Genomic DNA, 25,491 nt, shown 5'->3' on the forward strand with positions numbered 1-25,491 from the left:
GTATTTTCATCAGATTTTCGAGGATAGTCTCAATGAATAATAGTACAATGCAGACAAAAAAGACGAATTAAATCTGAAGTCCAAATAATAATTTTATAACGCCACGAAAAACCGTACCGCAAATATAACATTTTATTTCTTAATAAATCATAATCTCTTTAGATTTTTTTTTTCATAAATCAGAAATAAAAAGAAAACGATTTCCTTGCTTTGCTTTTTACCCAATTATTTTGAGTGGTTAGTTTATTACCCAGTTTAAGGTTTACGGGTAAATATTATTCGCTTTTATCCCCTATTTGGCTTAGAATGACTTAGAACTCGAGGAGGTATAGTACGTACAAAAATGAGAGTAGCAGCAATAAGTAGGGCACTCGGGGTTACATGCCCATACTTATTCAAGTTTGTGTTAGCTACCGCGAAATCATACGAGTTCATTGAGGAAACCTTTTTTAAAAAAATTAAATTCGTTTATGTTATTATTTTTAACTAACTGAATAACTAACCGTCACTTGGCTTCCCCGCAGGGGTAGAAGGAGAAATTAGTTTTTTCAGATAATTTTCTGCACTTTCATATTCATGCATCTTCTCATACATACCCGCCAATTATGACTCCCTGACCTATGCACTTTCAAGTATTTGAAATACTTGACCATCCCTCGGTCTTCTTCTGCTCCTATTAACAACATTATTCGTCTCATAAATTTGTTTTACCCTTTTTTCCTCACTCATTCGTTCCACGTATCGTAACCTTCTAAACATACCTAAATATACTACTACTACTACTACTACTACCATCACGCCGTTTCCCCGCAGGGGTAGGCATAGAGGATGGAACGCCACACTCTTCTGTCCTGACATACACTCCTCGCCTCCTTCACATCCATACATCTAGTCATACATGCCCTCCGATTACGCAGACTTTTGACACCGCCAGATTTTAGGTTCTGATTGATCTGATCGTGCCAAGTCTTTTTCGGTCGTCCACGCTCTGTTTTCCCTCTCACATTCGCCACATATATTTTCTTAGTCATTCTCTCGCTATCCATTCGCTCCACATGTTCATACCACCGCAAAGAGCTCTTCCTAATCTTTTCCATTATTCCTTGTTCAGCCTTACATTCCTTTCTTATATCGTCGTTTTTAATTCTGTCATACAATGATTTTTCACACATTCGTCTGAGGGAGCGCATTTCAACCTTAATATTAAGTGTGTAAATTTCTTAATTTTTTTCCGTATACCTATCACCGTTCGAACATCTATCATAGATCATTTTGACGTACATTTATCTAAGAGATCTGCATTTAGTCTACTTTGTTCCTTCTTTTCTTAACTCAGTGCTTCACTTTCATACATAAGGGTTGGAGCCATGACTATGTTGTATGCAACAAACTATAAGTAGTTGGGGAATTCCGACTTAATTTCTAGGTTAATTGAATAAAAAGTACATATAGTATATTGTTCATGGTTAAGGAAGTAAGAATATAAAAGGAATTACAGATCTGGGTGTTGAGAGCTTCGTTTATTTATTACTAGGTAGGCGCTGTTTGTTTTTTGGCAATCATCCAATAAAAGGATGTCCCAGACAGTGGATTGAGAGGTTACATTGGAACACGATTTGCTTTTTTATATTCGAGAATTATCTCGGATAGAAATTGACGATTTTTGTTATTATCGAACGAATTGTCGTTAAAAAATTAAAACTGGAATGTAGGCGATAAAATCAATTGGATCTTCTGCTTCAGATGTTTAATAGAAATGTGTTAAAAAGATATTTGATTTAGATTGATATACGAGTATATTTTTTTGTTGTTTTTTAAATTAAAAACGTAGTTCAATTCGTGTGAAAATGACATAACTAGACGAAACAATTGTCGCAATATAAATTTTTATGTGTTTTTTTAATAAAATACAACTTAGTAGACTCTAAAAATACTTGAATGCTTAATGAACCTATGACAGGTCATAGGCCCTGTAGATACCCAGTCGTCCATATTCTTCTTGGTCTTTTTTAAGATACCATATTCACAGTATGCAGAATTAGTACATCCATCACATACGGTATGGTTCAAACTGAATGGCGCCTTGAAATATTTATGTTTATAAATTAGATTAAAAGAAACAGCAAGATTCATGAATAAAAAATATTAAAAAAACTAGCCAATCAACCATCACGCCGCTTCCCCGCAGGGGTAGGCAGAGAGAATAGAGCGCCACACCACTCTATCCTTGCAAACATTCTTCGCCTCTTCCACGTTCATGCATCTCCTCATACATACCCGCCGATTGTTACGACTCCTAACCTGACCACTTTCAAGTATTTGGCATACCTGATCGTGCCATGTTTTTCTCGGTCTTCCTCTGCTTCTTTTCCCACTTACATTCGCCTCATAAATTTGTTTTACCGTTCTTTCCTCACTCATTCGTTCTACATGTCCAAACCATCTCAACACACCTTTCTTAATTTTATCGATAATGCTTATCTCAGCTTTGCATTCCTTCCTTATTTCACTATTCGCACATCTATGCATAAAACTTCTTCAAACTCCATATTCTTCTTCATCTACATATATCGAAATGTCGAAATGTAAAATGACAATTTTATTTTTACTGTAATCCCTCAATTTCCATTAGAGATCTGCTTGTCACATTGTATTATATAATGTAAAGGAGATAGAATCTTTAGTAACGTAAAGTCTTTCTACTCGAGATTGTAATGACTTTTTAAACCGAATACATACAAATGTACTCACAAAAACTGATTCCGTCAGCATGTTCATCACGCGAAATTGGATATTTCCATATATCTGTTACACATCTGAGTCTCTCGCTATTCACTGCTTAAAAAATGAATGTCTGGAAATAATGAGATTTGTCTGCGAGATAATTCCAAAGAAATGTGTATAATTCATGTAAAGAGAAATATTGCATAAAAAAATCGCTTTAAGTAAGCGCTCTTAAATGTCAAATTGATTTTAACAATTACATTTGTTCACAACATTTTGAGTGTGTCCAAATAAATTATCTGGTCAAATTATAAGCTTAAATAATAAAAATGAAAATGGTATTTTCTGGCGTTTCTCATGTGTGTGATTATAATCCTGGATTTGGACCTCACATACTAATATAAGAGTTTCTGCTTAATAAAAAGCTTCTTTACATCTCACCAATAGATGTCTCTAGTGAAGTTCTAGTGATTCAAGAACAAGGTTTCTAAATTAATTCATATATAAAGAACTTCCAAGAATTTGAGTAGTGTGGTTGTCAATAATGGGTAGAATTGGTGAATGTTACACGTGTGTAAAGTGATCACTTAAACCAGCCGATGACGGTCGTCAGCCCCGTAAATGCCCAGACTTCCATATTCTTCTTCATCTTTGATGAGATGTCAAAAAATAATACATTTGTTCAATTCAAAAACCTGAACTATTGACTTGGCATTTTGTTTAAAGAACCCCATAATTTATATTTTAAATATTAAAATCAAACACTCATACTTAGGGTCTACTAAGTTGAATATTTTTATTATAAAAAATTTGACATTGTTAGTGAATTATCAAACTGTCATTAAGTTTGATCATAATCTATCATTATTACTATTAGGGCGTTCCCTAACAATGCGCAACAATTACGAAGAGTTTTATTTTAATGTGTTTTTTTTTTATAATTAAAATATACAATATAGTAGACCCTAAAAATCAGTGTTTGATTTTGATATTTAAAATTTGTATGATTTTTTTACATTTTTACATAGATGAGAAAGAATATGGAAGTCGGGATATTTACAAGGATTATGACCAGTCATAGGCTGGTTGAATGATCACTTTACACATGTGCGATATTCATCATACTGCCCATGATTGAACCAAGATACGAAAACATAGATTTAATATACGAGATAAGACGGAGATCATACTCGTACTTGTAGAGGAGGTGTTTATGGTAGACCTGCTCAAATCAAGGACAATTACTCTCAAGTGATTCGACGTTAGTGAGACTTGATTTGACACGCTAAGATGATGTAGGATTTCCAAAAAATTTAGTAGTGTGGTTGTCAATCATGGGTGGAATGGTGAATGTTTGTACACGTGTGTAAAGTGATCACTTAACTAGCATTGACAGGGCATACACCCTGTTAATACCCAGACTTCCACACTCTTCTTCATTTTGTTCAGATGTCAAAGCTTCTAAGTGGAGAAAACACAGATTTGTGAACAAGTATTTGTTTTTTTTTCATTTAAACCCTCATCCGTACCGCATTGGTGCATAGGGCACTGCATCATATAAACGCAGTGTTATCTTGATCGTAAACACATGAAGGAAAGGTGATCAGCCCTCCGCTTCAGGTACCAGTCCAGGGTAATATTGAATAAATATTAGAGTGAAAAAATCACTTATATTTATTTGACCCCCCCTAGGAATCGAACCCGGGACCTCCAGAACGGTAGCCGAGCGTGCTGACCATTACACTACGGAGGCGAACAAGTATTTGTACACACTCAAAATGTTTTGGATAATATACAAAATGATTTGTTCAATTGAACAGCTGCGTAACAATTATTTGTTTGGAAGATATAAATATTCGGTTGACCATTATCGTAAAGCCCTAAAATGTACATTTAAAATCGTTATGATTTATCCGTGCCGAATTGTTTGCGTTCCGCGATTTGATAAGGGTCCACGGAAAAAGGTAAAATAATGGTGAGCCTGCGAAGTGGAAGGGGTGAATATAAATAGTAATGTATTCGGAGGCCTATGGTAATGGGGAGGATGAAGGCACTTACACAGCGGTCGGCCACACAATAGTGCTGTTAGTGCCGCGCACATTGCTCCTGGTCGACGGCCTCCTAGCTCGATCTCTCTCCGGTTGGGGAATACAAGTGATAATATGTCTTCCGTCTTCATTTTAATAAATTGTGTACAGATTGGCGACTTTTTGTAGTCGTTATAACTGCTGCCACTCAAGCGTCAACGCCAATTTCACCTCATTTGCTCTGTATATATGTATATGTATATATATATATATATATATATATATATATATATATATATATATATATATATATATATATATATATATATATATATATATATATATATATATATATATATATATATATATATATATATGTATATATATATATATATATATATATATATATATACACATACACACGTATATAAACAATCTCACGCAAAAAATATAAAATATTCTTTATTCTAGCATTGTTTATTCTAATAAACAATGCTTTCAACGTAAAATACATAATAATATTGGAAAAACTCAGTATATTTTTAAATTTCATTTTTGTTTTAAGGTGCTTCAATATTTTTCTCGCAGCTTTTTCGTGTATTTGGCAATACACCTCTAGTGAGATTAATTCGTAGGAAAAAAAAAAAACAAATTACATGAATAAAATTGAATAATTATCCTTACAATTAGTTGAAAATCTTCTATTTGAGACAGTGTTAAATATATATAGTACAGTTTCGACGACTAAAACAAAAAACAAACTATACCGATAAAATTAACCAAATTAATGGAACAAAAATAAGATAAAATCACAGTTAGAATACAAAAATTAATACGACAGGTTTGAAATGAAAATTTTAAAATGTTACTAATGATAAGTTAATAATAATACAAATTACGTTTAGTTGAGATAAAAGAAAAAAACAGTTAACATAGTTAGCTTTACTATGAAGCAAAAACGTCAACATTTTTGAAAAATTAAAATAAATAATTAATTTTAGTAAAGGTAAAATTATAAACTTATAAAATACAGTAAATATTTCTGCAGTTTAGTCAAAGTTATAATATAAATAAAAAAGAGAAGATGACAAACAGGGAAATACTATTATTAGACAAAGGCATATAAAACTAGCTCTTAACAGTAGCTCCTAGTCCTTGCCTTCTTTCTCTAGTTTTTATTCCCTTCTACCCGTTTCCAGTTATCTTCTAAGCATTCTGTCACACAAGCTACAGAAAATTATCCTAACAACTCAAAACAAAATAAAAATAAGGAATGAAAACTGATTTTCGTTGTTTTTGAATTGCCATTATTTAGTTAAATCAATATTTGACTTACCAAAAACGATGACAAATGTCATTTTCACAGTTTTGATTTTCGCTCGTGGAATGAGTCCCCTTGAACTAGCTCGCCTTGAATCCAACTCATCGGTGACTGAAATATAAAAAGTGTGTCATATTCAATAATAAAAAAATAATAATATAATATATAAACCTATAAACCAATTAATAATCAAACTCTTTGTTCTTATACTATGTTTATTTATTGATTCGGCATTAACTTTGTGGAATGACATGATCATTTTATTCAAATTAAACACTTGAATATACCACTTTAATGAGTTTTATTTTATTTACGACTAGTTTCGAAAACGTCTGTCGTTTTCGAAACTAGTCGTAAATAAAATAAAACTCATTAAAATGGTATATTCAAGTGTTTAATTTTAATAAAATAATATGTTAATATTAAAAATTATTTCACAAAATGAAATAATTAAAAATCGATCGAAAACCCTTTTGAAGCAGATTAATATTGCGTGCCAACAAACCAGGAATCAGACTAAGTAATACTCAAACAGTTGTGATATTAGTCTCACAAAATATTTAATTGTATGATTTTTTGGACTACGATTCATTAATTGAAGGCTTTGGACACAAAAAAGATTAAATACAGCTCTAAAATAGATTTTCATTAATAGTTTATAACTCAAATCAGTACAAAATTCTTCAATTATATAAATAAAATTAAATAAATAAGGTGTCACTTTTTTTTTAATCCTGAAAGGTACTTAAATTAACTTATTGACGTGTCAAATAATATTAAATCCAAATAAAAAAGAATTCGCGATGTTTCAAATTCAATTTTTGAAACAATCCCGACGTTGAAAAATTATTAATACGAAGGACGTTTCGACTAGAAAAGCTTTCTAAGAAAATGAAACTAGTAAGATTTTTTAGAAATCAGGTTTTCTTCAGTATAATTTAATTATTCTGCAGACATCTGAGGGTAAAACTTTTTTACTTCTTTTGAACTCCCTAAAGGCCAAGATTTCGGTAAAAAAAATGTAGGTATAGAAGTCACCATTCTCTTAAAATTCTAATAATAAGGGCCTTAAAGATTAATTTGGCTTCATTTTAAGGTTAAATAGAGAAACACAGTCTCAACTAAGATAATTCAATAACAATTGACTCAAAAACAAAATTAAAATTAAATCAATTACTGCATCTGTGAATATATTATTATATTTTTGAGTTTGTCCAAATTTAGCTTTACAAATACTTAATTACTAAAAGGAATAAGACATTTACAGAACTTTATGACATATCATTAGCTGGTTTATGTGATAGCTAATTATTTCTAGAATGTTTTCCGCAGATACTTTGTGGCATATTTTATAAACTTTATAAAATTAATTAACTTTGTTTTCACCACTTTTTTATTAATACAATTTAACCTACCGGTTTCGACAAAAACTTCGTCATCATCAGGGTTTGTTTTGATTCAAAAACATTCAAAACATTAAAATACATTCACCAAAAACTTCCACACACTCCGAATAATTAAATTAAATGAAACCGGTGGGCTAAATTGTATTAATTTAAAAAGTGGTGAAAACTAAGTTAATTAATTTTATAAAGATAGCTAGTTATATTATAAAACGTACATAATTGCACCCAAGATTGTATTTTAAACGATAAGTTTTGAGAAATCCAAAATTTTATCACGTGTGACAAAGGAAATTATTTTTTCGAATTTACTTTTTACCGATATCGATTTTATTGATATGCCAAATCTCTGCAAACAAGAGTCTCAAATACCCACCGAGTCTGTTTCTCTTCACGCGTTTGGAGTTCGGTGGACTGATGACGTCCTTGCTCTTGGTCCAGATGGTGATGACGATGACGGTGTAGCACGCCGTGATGGCCACCGCGGGGGCAAGGAACAGCGTCACGGAAATACTCGTCATGTAGATCTGCCAGTTTTGCGGAGATCCAAGGTCTATCCAACACTGCATCTGGTCTGAACCGCGTAAAATAAATCAATTTGCAATCCCAATACTCGATATTACGATGTTCATCTAAGCAACTGAAAAAGACGCTATTTATGGTGAAAAAACACATAAATTATTTTTTAAACCGACAATTAATTTAACTTTCTATTTATTGTTCTACTTTTTGAGGACTTTTTACTAAATACATTATGATTTTAAAAAAAGTTTTTTTTAAAAGGAATAACCCGCAAAGCCTCTATTAAAGGCTTGTCTGCAGGTAGGATAGTAAGTATAGGGGAGTCAAATGTAAAAAAAATATATTGCAAACACCTCAGACCAATTGAAAATAAATATTTCTTGAATTTATTTTGCATATGGTGGAAATGGAACCCGCGACGCCAGTTTCGCAGTCGATCGTCTACTCAACTACACCACGGTACCTGTCGAATAGATGTTTTGCAGATCTTTTCGAAATATTATAACCGGCTTATCTTTACATATGTAAAACGTGCTAGCTTTATCTTTATTTTAAATGCTTTGTAGTTAAATTACGTGTAAAAATGCGAGTTATTTTGCTTTTTGATAATGATAAGGTAGTTAGGAGAATAAAATGAATTGTGAACATACTGCGAAAAGTAATTGAGTCAATCTACATAATTAATTAATAAATTCACTCGAATGTCCAATAAATCTTCAGGTTTTGCAAAATTATTTGTTTAAATTTCGTTTTAATATTCGTCGGATATCCTAGTCATAGGTTTAAAACATTTTTGTAACCAACAAATTTAGGATTCAGAATTCACGAAGCATTAAATTATGCTAAACCATTATTTTAGTTTTTGATCCGGTCAGTTTACATAGAAATCAATATTTTTAAAAAAGCTACATACCTTGCACTAATTTCTCTTCGTAGAGTACACAAATAGGGATAGAGAATACGACACTTAAGATCCAGGCTGAAGCTATGAGACCCCTTGCACGTTTCCCTGTAAAACAAAAAGATACAATTTAAATGTGGGTCTGTTTTTCGAGGTTTTTCTCAAAAACTACGTGCCAACTCTCTTGCTTCAGATAAAAGTGGATTTATTTCAAAGTAAATACAAACTACTTCAATTTTCAAAACATTTCAAAGACTTATCAGTAGTCTGATAACTTTCCTCTAAGAATATATTTTACTTCAATCTGAAGAGGCTCTTTTGAGGAGTATATTAAATAAATAAGATCATAACTGAATAAGAATAAATTTGAGATCTTTCACTTTATTTTAAAGCAGACTCCTAGCAGTAGCTAAATCACAAACACTGAAATAATAAGTATCAGTAGGCAAATCCAAACTTCTTAGTCATTTATGCAGTTCTCGATAGCCTTTTCAATAACAGAAAAGCAATGTTTTTACTTTTTTATTAGCATTTTATATGTATCTCACGAAATACATATATCCCATTCGTATTTGCAAAAATCTGGTATGCCGAACTGAATAATAGGATAAAAAATATTTTATATACGTACTTTTATACCTTTACAATATTTTCGGTTGAAAATTTTCGAATGAAATGGTCAACATTTGCATTTAAATGAATAGGACTAAATTAGCCCCTTTTACCTTTTATCTAAGTAATGTTGGTCACGGTTTCAGTGGGTTCGTTTAGAAAGGCGTATTAATTCGATACCAATTATCCTTGGATAAAAAGGACTCTTGTCTAAACATTTTAATCAACATTGTAAGAGAAAATAAGAAAAATACATCATTTCGAATTGGACAATCCAAATTGGACACCTTATAAATCAAATTAGAAGTTTTACAAAACAAATTGGACGTTACATTGTAGTTTTATAAATAGTTGGAATTTTAAAAATTATATATGAATTAGTACTCATCATTTCAAGTTGTATTTAAAATCTTGCCTGAAATCTGAAGTACACATCGCGCGCACAGACAATGACAGCGCGCCGTGCAGACTTGACAACTTGACGACTAACGCACTAGCTAGACTTAACAATAAAGGATGTGGCCAGGTATTTAAACTGATGGTGTATGTAGTAGCAGTGGCGTGCACAGATAATTAGTTAGTGTAGGCAGTAGAGGTAGATAGTAAAGTAAGCTAGCTACCACCTAGTAAGGAGGGCAGGTACTGATTAGGTTTTTTATGTCACGCGAGTAAGTAAGGATAGGTACTGCTTTTCTACATATATGGAATGCACACCTTTATGTAGAAGGTACTAGTATGAATAAATATATATATATGTAAATATATATATATATATATATATATATATATATATATATATATATATATATATATATATATATATATATATATATATATATATATATATATATATATATATATATATATATATATATATATATATATATATATATATATATATATATATATATATATATATATATATATATATATATATATATATATATATATATGTATATATATATATATATATATATATATATATATATTTACTTATTTTTTTAAATAAAATACAATATAACGCCCAATTTGTTTTATGAAACGTTTAATTTCATTTATTTAACGTCCAATTTAAAGTTTATTGAAAATGATATATATTTGCTTTTTTAAAGTAAAATTATGAATATATATTTGATACCTTAGAAAAAAACAAAACTGTGGTAAAATGTTCCCCTCTCCAGGCAGGGAGAGTTTAAGAAGGTGGTTATTATAAAGCTGCAATTATCAAAGGCTATGCGAGTCAATTATACGAGACTTACAGCTTCCCGAGAAGTTCATGGGGTGGGTGATGGCGTCACAGCGATCTATGCTCAGCGCCACAAGGACGTATGTTGAAGAGTAGGTGACAACTGCCTGGAACAATCGAAAGTACTTCATCACAATATGACGACATGCGAAATTTTACACGACAAAACGTGACAGCTCAAAAAATCAAGCGTCCCTTATATCGAAAAATGTCGGTTGGTTTTAAATTGAGTTTTTGTGTTCACTTTTTTAGAGATATTTATTTCTTTGGTTTGCGTATGACGTTTGTTCTCATTGTAGTTTTAATAACTCCAATATTAAGTGTCGAAATTGTTAGTTTGTTCATGGATCAAATATACAGCTCCAATCTTAGCCTAACCTGATGTGAAATGGACAAAAATTTCAACTAAACAGGCGTTGTCTCGTATTCAATTTTCTCATATACTTATGGGCTGTATAATAAAATCGAATAAATTAATATTGTCAAATTATTTTCACTTGTATTATAACTATCAAACTAACTATCACGCTGCTTTCTCGCAGGGGTAGACAGAGAGAATAGAACGCCATACCAATCAATCATTGTAAATACTCTTCGACTCTTCTTCATTCATGCATCTCCTCATGTAGGTATACCCGCTGATTATTCTGACTTTTAACCTGATAACATTCAAGTATTTGAAATACTTCATGGCAAGTTTTCCTCGGTCTTCTTCTGCTTCTCTATTATCAACCACATTTGACACCATTCTACCCATGATTAAGAACTAACCTTCTTAAATTTTGGAAGTGGTTTTTATCCTTAAATTGACACATTCCTTCATATGCTAGTTCTCGGCACCATCTATGATTCAGTTAAGTACGTTCTTTTAATTAGTAACTATTATTTAGTAAACATATGTGGGACTATTCCCAACTTCCTTTAAACATTGAAATTCTTCTTGCCATATATTCTATGGAGATATCAGTATAAAAATATTGACAATCCAGATTTGTGAACAACGATTCGGGCATACTTTAATAATTGTTATTTTTATTGTTGTCTATTTTATTAATTATTATTCATGAAGTTTTAATATTCATCATAAGAATTTGTCTCGGAAAACTAAAGTTTAAAGTTCAGAAGAGATTCAACGATTTCAAAACCTTTGAATATTATCATAGTAAGTGTTTTCAAACATTTTGATATTTTGACTTCCAATTTATTATCATTCGAGTTTAACTCGAAATTCATAACTTTCCGACGATTTGCTTTAAATATAATACACCAGTGCTCCGCAACCGGTGTGCCGTGGCACAATGGTGTGCCGTGAGCAGGATTCAGATGTGCCGCAGCCAAATTCAATGTAATTGACATTTTTTATTTAACATAATGTAATTAAAAACAAAAATAATTGGTCATTAATAACACACAATGACAAATTATTTTTCATAACATTGTCTTTTATTTCAAAATTATAATATAATTATAAATACATAATTTTTCAACGTATTTTATGTATTAATTGTTAAATCAAACACAGATTTTTAAGTCTACTAGTATTTTATTGTGAAAAAACACATAAAAATTAATATTATGACAATTGTTTCGCTTAGTTATGGCATTTTCAATCAAATGCGAGGCGAAACAATTGTCACAATATAAATTTTTATGTGTTTTTTAACAATAAAAAAACAAGTTGACTAAAAAAATCGGTGTTTAATTTAACAATTAATGCCTAAATTAAAATAGAGTGCTACAAATTAAAATCCAAATCAATAAATAAATTTTCGAGGGTCTATATATTTCAACTTTAGGTGTGCCGCGGAATTCTAGGAAGAATTTTGGTGTGTCGCAGGTGAGAAAAGGTTGCGGAGCACTGTAATACACAGTTTCAATTTAAGCGATATCTTTTCGTTTAGAAAAACTTTTCCTCTTTCAACATTTTCCCTGAAAATAAAAGATTTCTTGTTCAAATGTGTCTAGATATAAAAGTTTACTAAAAGGAATTATTTGTAAACCATCATATTTTTTTAGAATCTAAAATTGTAAAATTTTATTACTACGATCTCAACTTTAGGAATTCGGAATGAGACCTTTTTAAAAATACATTTATCTCACGATAAAATTTAAATCTGTGACTTGAACATACTTTTACGACTTTATTGATTTCTCAAAAAATATGATAATAATAATAATAATAAAACCCTTATCCGCACCCCAATGGTGCATAGGGCACTGTGTCATATAAACGCAGTGTTATCTTGATCGTTTACATATGAAGGAAAGGTGATCAGCCCTCCGCTTCAGGTACCAGTCCATGGTAATATTGAATAAATATTACAGTGAAAAAATCACTTATATTTTATATTACCCCCCTTGGGAATCGAACCCGGGACCTCCAGAACGGTAGCCGAGCGTGCTGACCATTACACTACGGAGGCGGACAAAAGACTTACTCTTCTCATAAGAAGATATCGAGAAGAGAATATTGAAGATTAAAAGCGTATTTGCATAAGTGACAACCTGTGATTGGCTGCCTTCAGTTTTAATTTATATACTGTGTAATATTCACCATTCAACACATGATAATCACTTCTTTTTCATCATGTACGTTATCAAACACTAAAATTTACAAAAAAATGCACTCACTGACGGCACTCCTTACAATACTTAATTAAAGTATTATATCTTTTACGAAAAGTATGACATCCAATCAAATAAGACATGGTCGAAAGATGCGATGTACTTCAGATCTACCCATCTCTACTATTTATTCATGAAAAGCTCTTTTGTACATGGTTTTAATGACTTTTTTGGAAGCAGGTTCTATAACAGTATTGTCTACAAAAAAAAATGACCAAATGAAGCACGTGTTTTGTTTGATATGTTTCTGTGTTGTGGAACTTGGGTTTCTATGATGCACGATTACATAAAGTGTGTTTGTTGAGATTTGTGCGTTTTCAGTAGAAACTTCACTTCTGAAGGTCACTTCTGTGGTTGAAAATTTGAAATATAGACAGGGACTATTATTGATGCATGTAAAATTATTTTACAAATTTTATATTTCATTTACTAGGACTATTAACACGTTTACTTACTGTGATCGCTTGAACCAGTCAGTAATATCTATTACTGGCTTACATCTGTAAGCCCTATAAAATACTGAATCTTACATGATACATATTATCAACTCAATAAACTTCTAAAATTTTGATAGAAATCAGTGAAATGTTGATAATTATATATATATGTATATATATATATATATATATATATATATATATATATATATGAATATATATATATATATATATGTATATATATATATATATATATATATATATATATATATATATATATATATATATATATATATATATATATATATATATATATATATATATATATATATATATATATATATATATATATATATTTATATATATATATATATATATATATATATATATATATATATATATATATATATATATATAAATATAAATTTGTCCACCTACGTAGTGTAAATGGTCAGCACGGTCGGCTACCGTTCTGGAGGTCCCGGGTTCGATTCCAAGGGGGGGTCAAATAAATATAAGTGATTTTTTCACTGTAATATTTATTCAGTATTACCCTGGACCGGTAACTGAAGCAGAGGACTGATCAACTGTCCTTCATGTGTAAACGGTCAAGATAGCACTGCGTTTATATGAAACAGTGCCCTATGCACCATTGGGGTGCGGATAAGGGTTTTATTATTTATATTATATATATATAAAATATGTATTTATGAAACTTCTTAGTGACGTGAAATACAGTATTAGTGACATTTTTGTAATACAAAATAATAATTTTCTTATTAAAGAATATTGTGTTATTAAAAAAATATATCATGAAGATATTTTCTTGGAAGGAGATTCTTTTGAATTATGAATAAAGATAATGAATTTCTAAATATATACCTGCAGGAATCTTATAACTTTACAGGCTATGTGTCCCGCCACCCACGCTATGGTTATCTTTTGTATGATGTCTGTCAGAACACTGATGAGTCCCACCGATAAATCTGAAATTAAAACGACAGAATTAATTCAAATTTTCTTTCAATAAAACCTTTTCCAACCTTCCAGTGACAACAAGGGTAGGTTTCTTTGACCAAACTTACGCATTTTTTTCTCCAAATTGTCAAATTTACATAGATATAACACACTTGACTTATAAGTCAGTAATATGTAACTGTGTAAAAATTATAGTATATGGATGTAAAAAAAGAAGAGAAAAATCCCTCTCCAAGCACAAGAGCTCAGTCTTCTTTTTGGAAAGGCTCAGCGCAGCTAAAATTATGAGATTGTATTAAGTAGAAATAAATAGAAATTGTGTAATAAAATGTAACTGTTTTAAATAAATGAATTTAAGAAACAAAGTTGAATTAATTTTTTTAATTGAATTTGAAACTCTTCATTATAACAAACTTGAGGGTTAAGTAATTACTTTTTTGAGAACGAAATTTATAATATCTCCGTAAATAAATTAATGAAAAATAATTGGGAAATGTAAGCTTATTTATTTAGCAATGTGTGGAATTAAGTATTTGATTGCGAATAAAAATACAATGATTCTGTAAAAGTATTAACAATATGTGTCGAGTTGTGGTCCCGCGGTTAGTGTCGCAGACTCTTAAGTCAGAGTTTCTCGGTTCAAACCCACTCTACTGCAGTTTGAAACCTATTTCTAATAATGAGCCGCTTAGGAATAGTATGAAAATTAAATATATATATATATATATATATATATATATATATATATATATATATATATATATATATATATATATATATATATATATATATATATATATATATATATATATATATATATATATATATATATATATATATATATATATATATATATATAATCGGCGGAAATCGTTAACATAAATAATATTTTAAGCATCCGCTTTTCTAAGCACTTAAATGTGCTTACATTATTTTATTCAGTTTTTTGTAAATATAAGACATCTGAATCAATTTTCATATATCATACATTATACAAATTATCTTCTTTTGACATATATACATACATATAATACATAACCACTAAGGAAATTAAAAAAAAAACATGAAAAATTATTTATTTTGTTATAATAAAATAAAAGAAATCTGATTTTTTGAAATTATAAATTATTGATTAATAATAAAGTCCTAAGTTAAATTATTATTTGTCTTCTCACCGCCTTTAATGCTCTTTTCCGCAACCAATGGTGCAAAGGGTACTGACAAGCGTTGTGGCGTAATTAGATAGACGCTCGACTACGAAACTGGTGTCGCGAGTTCCATTCCCGCTAATTGCAAAATGAATGCAAGAAAGATTTATTTTCAATTAATCTGGGTGTTTGTGATATATTTTTCACATTTACAAGCATCTAAAAAAGACGCTTTGCGGGTTATTCCTTTAAAAAAATCGTTTCTACGCATTGTTATTTTAATTGTCAATCTTACACAAAGGCCAGATAATTACAGCCATGGGTGTTTTTAAGTAAATATTATTTAAAAAAATCACCAGTGCATTTTTTTGACCCTCCCGGTATTGAATACAGGATCTTCGGCATGGCAGTCAAATGGAAGCAAGCATAATGTATTAATACAAAGTTTTTTTTTATCTAAGGCAGATATATGTTACTATAAAATTAAGGAAACGTTGATTGAAATCATCTGAATTTATTTACCTAAAAATCTAATTCTTAAAATAATCAGAAAACCAGATACTCGTATTTTGGCAAAAATAACAAGTATTTTTAAACAACTCTCTTTCATTTATACGCAGGTACATATTTGATGTTATATTTTCAGTATTTACTCTGATGCACAAAAATATTGCTAGAATCAATAACCTTGGAAGTCTTATCTACCTGAAATAACGTTTAAAAGTAAAGCTGCGTTACATATTTACAAACATTGCATATTGAAACTAATGTGCAGAATATGACTGATCGTGATCCCTGTAAATACTTCTTCCCTGTAAATAAATAAATCTTCAATAATTTATTCATCCTTGTTAAGACTTCGATTGGGATAGGTATTGTTTCAAGAAATCAAAGTCGCACGCTAATTATGACTCCACTCCTCTGTCCGCCTCCGTGGTGTAATGGTCAGCATGCTCGGCTACCGTTCTGGAGGTCCCGGGTTCGATTCCCAGGGGGGGGTCAAATAAATATAAGTGATTTTTTCACTGATTTATTTATTCAATATTACCCTGGACTGATACCTGAAGCAGAGGGCTGATCACCTTTCCTTCATGTGTAAACGATCAAGATAACTTTGCGTTTACATGACGCAGTGCCCTATGCACCATTGGGGTGCGGATAAGGGTTTTATTTTATTATATTTATAATTATGACTCCCAAAGATTTTTTTATGCATATAAGGATTAAACCTACTTTCAAATAATAATAAATCAAAATAATATATATTTCGAAGCTATGTATTAAACACTATAATTATGCAAGATTTAATTTTTTTCATTCATCTTTTTTGTATAACATTTTGAGTGTGTCCAAATACTTATTCACAAATCTAGATTATCTCCAATTGTATGTGTTATTTTTCATATTATTTTTTTACATCCAGCATAGACGAAGAAGAATCATGGGTAGAATTGGTGGTAAAGTGATCACTTAAACCAGCCAATGACGGCCGTAAGCCCCGTAAATGCCAAGACATCCATATTCTTTTTCATCTACGTTGAGATGTTAAAAAATAATAAAAAATTGAATAAAAAATGCGAAGTTTAAAAAAAATCCTTATCGCATTTGTATCCTCATAAGTTGAAATGTGTTTAAATTGTACCTACATACAAACGTACTAACAAACATATAAAAATAGAGCTTGTGGTTGAATCTTAGTAATACGATATCTGGAAGTATTGATCCAGAAATTTATGTCAACGAAGGAAATTTCATATCAATAAGATCCCATTTTTTATTATCGTTCCATCAAACTGCATTCCTGGGTTTGTTTTGAAGTTGGGGAAAGACGTCGGACGGAGAAAATCGCGAGCTATATATCATCTCTGCCGACCATCAAACTCTGTCGACGAAAAGTTATCGCTAGACAGCAGCACCAGCTCGCCCCGTTTCAGTCAAAGCGACCCGTATGACCTCCCCATCACTCACGAAGGGCATTTCAGATTCGCTACCAGTAAATATTACGTTTTTCTTTTACCAAAATTTAGGCAACCATATCTTCGCCAGAGAGAGATTTAAATCCTTATCTCGCAATATGACTGGTAAACGTATATTACATACAGGGCGAACTATCTGTATTCATTTATGTATTACTTTTAAACCAAACACAAATATTTTGAGTTTACCAAGTTGTATTTTATTAACAAAAATACATAAAAAAATAATATTGTGATAATTGCTTCGCCTAGTCATGGCATTTTCAAACGAATGTGCCATAACTGCCATAACTAGGCGAAACAATTGTCACAATATTAATGTTTTATGTGTTTTTGTTAATAAAATACAACTACATATGTTTAGTAGACTCAAAAAATCTGTGTTTGATTATAAATTTGAGTTCTACAAATTAATCGCTAAATCAATAAATACATCTGTATTTACATTATTTATAGATTTGGCGTTTAATTTGTAGGACTCCTTTGTAATTTATAAGTTAAACTTTAAAATCAGACCCTGATTTTTAGAGTGTACCTAATAAGTTGTATTTTATTGTTAAAAACACAAAAATAAAATTTGTGACAATTGATATTAGTTTGAAAATTCTTTGGAATTGTTATGACAAGGCGAAACAATTGTCAAAATTTTTATTTTTATATGTTTTTTACAATGAAATACAATTTGCTACATTTTAAAAATCAGTGTTTGATTTTCATATTTCCTCATCTCCTTGTTCTTCTTTTTGTAGATCCTAGGGATCTGTTTGTGCCTCCGCATGTCGCTCTTGGGATGCTGACTCCCAGCTGTATCTCCATCTTTTCGGAGATATTTATTTTATTTTTAATATTTAATTTATAAATTCATACTCTTTAATCCCCGAAAATTCTGTACTTTGACTTCCAGTCACATCAATAATTTTAAAATAAAGTTACTGAAATAAACTTTCGTCATTCAAATATTATATTTTTATGGCTTTTAAGGTCAGAGAATATTTATTCTTTTATAGCTGTAAGCTTCTTTTGTAATATAATAATTAATTTTTTTTAAGGGCAGAACAATTATCATTTCTCTTCAGGCTAGCGACTGTTTTTTTATTGAATTGATATTTATAATTTCAAAAAATCAGATTTCTTTTATTTTATTATAACAAAATAAATAATTTTTCATGTTTTTTTTTTAATTTCCTTAGTGGTTATGTATTATATGTATGTATATATGTCAAAAGAAGATAATTTGTATAATGTATGATATATGAAAATTGATTCAGATGTCTTATATTTACAAAAAACTGAATAAAATAATGTAAGCACATTTAAGTGCTTAGAAAAGCGGATGCTTAAAATATTATTTATGTTAACGATTTCCGCCGATTATATATATATATATATATATATATATATATATATATATATATATATATATATATATATATATATATATATATATATATATATATATATATATATATATATATATATATATATATATATATATATATATATATATATATATATATATATATATATATATATATATAATCGGCGGAAATCGTTAACATAAATAATATTTTAAGCATCCGCTTTTCTAAGCACTTAAATGTGCTTACATTATTTTATTCAGTTTTTTGTAAATATAAGACATCTGAATCAATTTTCATATATCATACATTATACAAATTATCTTCTTTTGACATATATACATACATATAATACATAACCACTAAGGAAATTAAAAAAAAAACATGAAAAATTATTTATTTTGTTATAATAAAATAAAAGAAATCTGATTTTTTGAAATTATAAATATCAATTCAATAAAAAAACAGTCGCTAGCCTGAAGAGAAATGATAATTGTTCTGCCCTTAAAAAAAATTAATTATTATATTACAAAAGAAGCTTACAGCTATAAAAGAATAAATATTCTCTGACCTTAAAAGCCATAAAAATATAATATTTGAATGACGAAAGTTTATTTCAGTAACTTTATTTTAAAATTATTGATGTGACTGGAAGTCAAAGTACAGAATTTTCGGGGATTAAAGAGTATGAATTTATAAATTAAATATTAAAAATAAAATAAATATCTCCGAAAAGATGGAGATACAGCTGGGAGTCAGCATCCCAAGAGCGACATGCGGAGGCACAAACAGATCCCTAGGATCTACAAAAAGAAGAACAAGGAGATGAGGAAATATGAAAATCAAACACTGATTTTTAAAATGTAGCAAATTGTATTTCATTGTAAAAAACATATAAAAATAAAAATTTTGACAATTGTTTCGCCTTGTCATAACAATTCCAAAGAATTTTCAAACTAATATCAATTGTCACAAATTTTATTTTTGTGTTTTTAACAATAAAATACAACTTATTAGGTACACTCTAAAAATCAGGGTCTGATTTTAAAGTTTAACTTATAAATTACAAAGGAGTCCTACAAATTAAACGCCAAATCTATAAATAATGTAAATACAGATGTATTTATTGATTTAGCGATTAATTTGTAGAACTCAAATTTATAATCAAACACAGATTTTTTGAGTCTACTAAACATATGTAGTTGTATTTTATTAACAAAAACACATAAAACATTAATATTGTGACAATTGTTTCGCCTAGTTATGGCAGTTATGGCACATTCGTTTGAAAATGCCATGACTAGGCGAAGCAATTATCACAATATTATTTTTTTATGTATTTTTGTTAATAAAATACAACTTGGTAAACTCAAAATATTTGTGTTTGGTTTAAAAGTAATACATAAATGAATACAGATAGTTCGCCCTGTATGTAATATACGTTTACCAGTCATATTGCGAGATAAGGATTTAAATCTCTCTCTGGCGAAGATATGGTTGCCTAAATTTTGGTAAAAGAAAAACGTAATATTTACTGGTAGCGAATCTGAAATGCCCTTCGTGAGTGATGGGGAGGTCATACGGGTCGCTTTGACTGAAACGGGGCGAGCTGGTGCTGCTGTCTAGCGATAACTTTTCGTCGACAGAGTTTGATGGTCGGCAGAGATGATATATAGCTCGCGATTTTCTCCGTCCGACGTCTTTCCCCAACTTCAAAACAAACCCAGGAATGCAGTTTGATGGAACGATAATAAAAAATGGGATCTTATTGATATGAAATTTCCTTCGTTGACATAAATTTCTGGATCAATACTTCCAGATATCGTATTACTAAGATTCAACCACAAGCTCTATTTTTATATGTTTGTTAGTACGTTTGTATGTAGGTACAATTTAAACACATTTCAACTTATGAGGATACAAATGCGATAAGGATTTTTTTTAAACTTCGCATTTTTTATTCAATTTTTTATTATTTTTTAACATCTCAACGTAGATGAAAAAGAATATGGATGTCTTGGCATTTACGGGGCTTACGGCCGTCATTGGCTGGTTTAAGTGATCACTTTACCACCAATTCTACCCATGATTCTTCTTCGTCTATGCTGGATGTAAAAAAATAATATGAAAAATAACACATACAATTGGAGATAATCTAGATTTGTGAATAAGTATTTGGACACACTCAAAATGTTATACAAAAAAGATGAATGAAAAAAATTAAATCTTGCATAATTATAGTGTTTAATACATAGCTTCGAAATATATATTATTTTGATTTATTATTATTTGAAAGTAGGTTTAATCCTTATATGCATAAAAAAATCTTTGGGAGTCATAATTATAAATATAATAAAATAAAACCCTTATCCGCACCCCAATGGTGCATAGGGCACTGCGTCATGTAAACGCAAAGTTATCTTGATCGTTTACACATGAAGGAAAGGTGATCAGCCCTCTGCTTCAGGTATCAGTCCAGGGTAATATTGAATAAATAAATCAGTGAAAAAATCACTTATATTTATTTGACCCCCCCCTGGGAATCGAACCCGGGACCTCCAGAACGGTAGCCGAGCATGCTGACCATTACACCACGGAGGCGGACAGAGGAGTGGAGTCATAATTAGCGTGCGACTTTGATTTCTTGAAACAATACCTATCCCAATCGAAGTCTTAACAAGGATGAATAAATTATTGAAGATTTATTTATTTACAGGGAAGAAGTATTTACAGGGATCACGATCAGTCATATTCTGCACATTAGTTTCAATATGCAATGTTTGTAAATATGTAACGCAGCTTTACTTTTAAACGTTATTTCAGGTAGATAAGACTTCCAAGGTTATTGATTCTAGCAATATTTTTGTGCATCAGAGTAAATACTGAAAATATAACATCAAATATGTACCTGCGTATAAATGAAAGAGAGTTGTTTAAAAATACTTGTTATTTTTGCCAAAATACGAGTATCTGGTTTTCTGATTATTTTAAGAATTAGATTTTTAGGTAAATAAATTCAGATGATTTCAATCAACGTTTCCTTAATTTTATAGTAACATATATCTGCCTTAGATAAAAAAAAACTTTGTATTAATACATTATGCTTGCTTCCATTTGACTGCCATGCCGAAGATCCTGTATTCAATACCGGGAGGGTCAAAAAAATGCACTGGTGATTTTTTTAAATAATATTTACTTAAAAACACCCATGGCTGTAATTATCTGGCCTTTGTGTAAGATTGACAATTAAAATAACAATGCGTAGAAACGATTTTTTTAAAGGAATAACCCGCAAAGCGTCTTTTTTAGATGCTTGTAAATGTGAAAAATATATCACAAACACCCAGATTAATTGAAAATAAATCTTTCTTGCATTCATTTTGCAATTAGCGGGAATGGAACTCGCGACACCAGTTTCGTAGTCGAGCGTCTATCTAATTACGCCACAACGCTTGTCAGTACCCTTTGCACCATTGGTTGCGGAAAAGAGCATTAAAGGCGGTGAGAAGACAAATAATAATTTAACTTAGGACTTTATTATTAATCAACATTTTAATCAGTAAAACTAGTAGGTTAAAATAATCTAGAATTTTTTTCAAACCCTTATCTGCACCCCAATGGTGCATAGGGCACTGCATCATACAAAAGCAGTGTTATCTTGATCGTTAACACATGAAGGAAAGGTGATCAGCCTTTCGCTTCAGGTACCAGTCCAGGGTAATATGGAATAAATATTAGAGTTAAAAAATCACTTATATTTATTTGACCCCCCTGGGAATCGAACCCGGGACCTCCAGAACGGTAGACGAGTGTGCTGACCATAACTAGAATTAATCCTCTTTAATTATACAAGTCTGACGCAAAAAATGAAGATTGTCCTATGGAAATTCATGTAGATAGCTACATACATGATACGAAGATTGATTTGATACAATATATTGATCCTTTATTTCGTATGATACATCGTCCCTGTCATCTTGTTTGCGAATCCGATTGGATTGGCCAAACAAACAACACGTATATGTTACGAGAGCTCACAAATGTGGAAACTTTAAAAATTGTGACCCGGATTTGGACACTTGAAATTGGGGCTTGATATTTGGACGTGAAACTATTCTGCAAGATAGAGAATCTCGCAAAGAAGCTGGAACGTCCGAACAAGAAATCAATCCGGGCGAGTACTTAGAACATTGCATTTCGCATTTACGAAAATATTCTCATAACCCACTGTTTTCATTCCAACAAGATTTTAAAATAAACAATTTAAAAAACTTTAGGAGCTTGATGGTATAAGTTTATTATTATATCAATTTTTGTTCATTTGTTGTATTTCGTATTCAGTCATGTCATATTCATCAATTTATAACCCTTATCCGCACCTAATGGTGCATAGGGCACTGCATCAAATTGATCATTACTTACATGAAGGCAAGGTGATCACTCTTGCGCTTCAGGAACCAGTAAAGAGTAATATTAAATAAATATTACAGTGTTAAATCACTAATATTTATTTTCACCTCCCCCCTGGGAATCGAACCCGGCACCTCCGGCACGGTAGCTAAACACGCTGACCATTACACCACGGAGGCGGACAAAAATCAAAAATCATCAATTTAGAAAAACTAAAACATGTAAAAAATAGCGCATTTAAAAAAATACTCCTTCATACTCATATGCTATTCACAAAAGTTAGTATTTTTCTTTTATTATTATCATATATGTACTGATAAAATTATACCTCTATCATAAGTACTCGAAAGCAAAAAGAAATAATCTAATATAATCGGAAAACAAGGAAATTTAGCAGTCAGTATAAGAATAGAAAACAAATTAATATATTGTAAAAAAAAATATTATTAACCTACTCAGCCTTTCTTTCTTATTTTTTTCTGGTAAAAATGGCTCTACAAGTAAAATTAATGCAATTTTTACCCTAAATCTTACGATTATTACATGTTAAATGTTTGCAGGCGCAATAAATCAAAATGCGTTTTTAATTGACATTTTTACCCTTGGACTAGTTTTCCCTCGGCTTGATCTTCATTACCCATGTAATATTAGTAACACCATATCGCCTCCAGTCCTATTGAATAATTTTATCGTCTCAACTAAATATATGCACATACTCGTGCCTAGTGAACACGTTCGCATATTTAATTAAATGTAGTTACTCGTTACGGTCGTACTGAAGGTGAACAATGAGATATGTATGCTGAATAATTAAGTATCTAGGAGAAAGACAGATATAATAATATCTCGAGTTAATATGGAATAGATTTCCCACCTGTCCCCCCTTCACCCTCTACCCTCTGCGCAGACCCCTTTAGAGTACACGTCATCCTAATCGAGAAGAGTCCTCTTTCGACAGTGAGTTCCATACGTTTTCTTACTTAAAGAACCGATTATTAACAGTGCAGAATGAATGATAGAGCCGATATTTTCAAACTCTCCTTATCATCCATCGTTCACTTTTTTCAATATGTAAAGCCTTTTTTTTAAATACCAAACCACAAAATTAACAATGATTTTAATCAACAAAAAAAGACATTTTCATTATAAAAGAAAATCACTTGTTTTTTTTACCACTTGAGTTTATTTTATGAGGACTAGTTTCGGAAGCTATGCTTCCATCTTCAGGTCTAAATGTAAACCAAAACAAAATAAATAATTCACTGTTTTATAAACAAGGAGAGGAGTAAATTATTTGGAGGGAGGGTTAGTCAAGGGGGTAGAGTTTAAAACGAAAAAAGAAAAATAGAAATCAAAGGTGAAGAATATTGAAACAATATATTATATATTAAATTATTATTAGAATTTAAATTTTCTGAATAATTTATAATTTGGCGTTTGTGTGGTATAAGATGTAATAATTTTAGTTTATGAGAGTGGAATAAGTGATTTGTATCTATTACGTGATTTGCAAATTCCGAAAAATAATTACTAACAAGACCGCTACGATGTTCTTTGACTCTAATCATTAAATTTCTCGGGGTTTGGCTTATATATTTTCAATCGCAATCTCCACACCAAACAATAATGCCGAAACAATACATAAGATATTTTCATTCATTAAATGCTTGACTATTTAAAGATTTTTAGGTTGCAAAAGTAATTATGACATTTTCATTCGGATTGCTTGAGTTCTTATGTAAGCACAACACAAAGTATATAAGTACCAAACATGTAAATACAGAAAGTGAATGCATCAGAAAA

The 25,491-nt window shown here is 30.4% G+C and overlaps 1 protein-coding gene across 1 annotated transcript in view; it reads right to left on the bottom strand.

Moving 5' to 3' along the window:
* CCAP-R (Crustacean cardioactive peptide receptor) overlaps positions 1-25,491 on the bottom strand; it is an 81,909-nt gene that overhangs the window by 11,566 nt on the left and 44,852 nt on the right. The window contains exons 3-7 of the mRNA XM_088263769.1: positions 14,701-14,804; positions 10,770-10,863; positions 8,911-9,006; positions 7,852-8,049; positions 6,088-6,183 (exon numbers count right to left, since the gene is read on the bottom strand). Of these exons, the coding sequence (XP_088119895.1) occupies positions 6,088-6,183; positions 7,852-8,049; positions 8,911-9,006; positions 10,770-10,863; positions 14,701-14,804 (588 nt within the window). The remainder of the gene's footprint in view (positions 1-6,087; positions 6,184-7,851; positions 8,050-8,910; positions 9,007-10,769; positions 10,864-14,700; positions 14,805-25,491) is intronic.

This window comes from Brachycentrus maculatus, unplaced genomic scaffold (assembly GCF_059751285.1).
Source record: "Brachycentrus maculatus isolate JH-2025_06_01 unplaced genomic scaffold, ASM5975128v1 h1tg000013l, whole genome shotgun sequence".
NCBI classification, from domain to species: domain Eukaryota; kingdom Metazoa; phylum Arthropoda; class Insecta; order Trichoptera; family Brachycentridae; genus Brachycentrus; species Brachycentrus maculatus.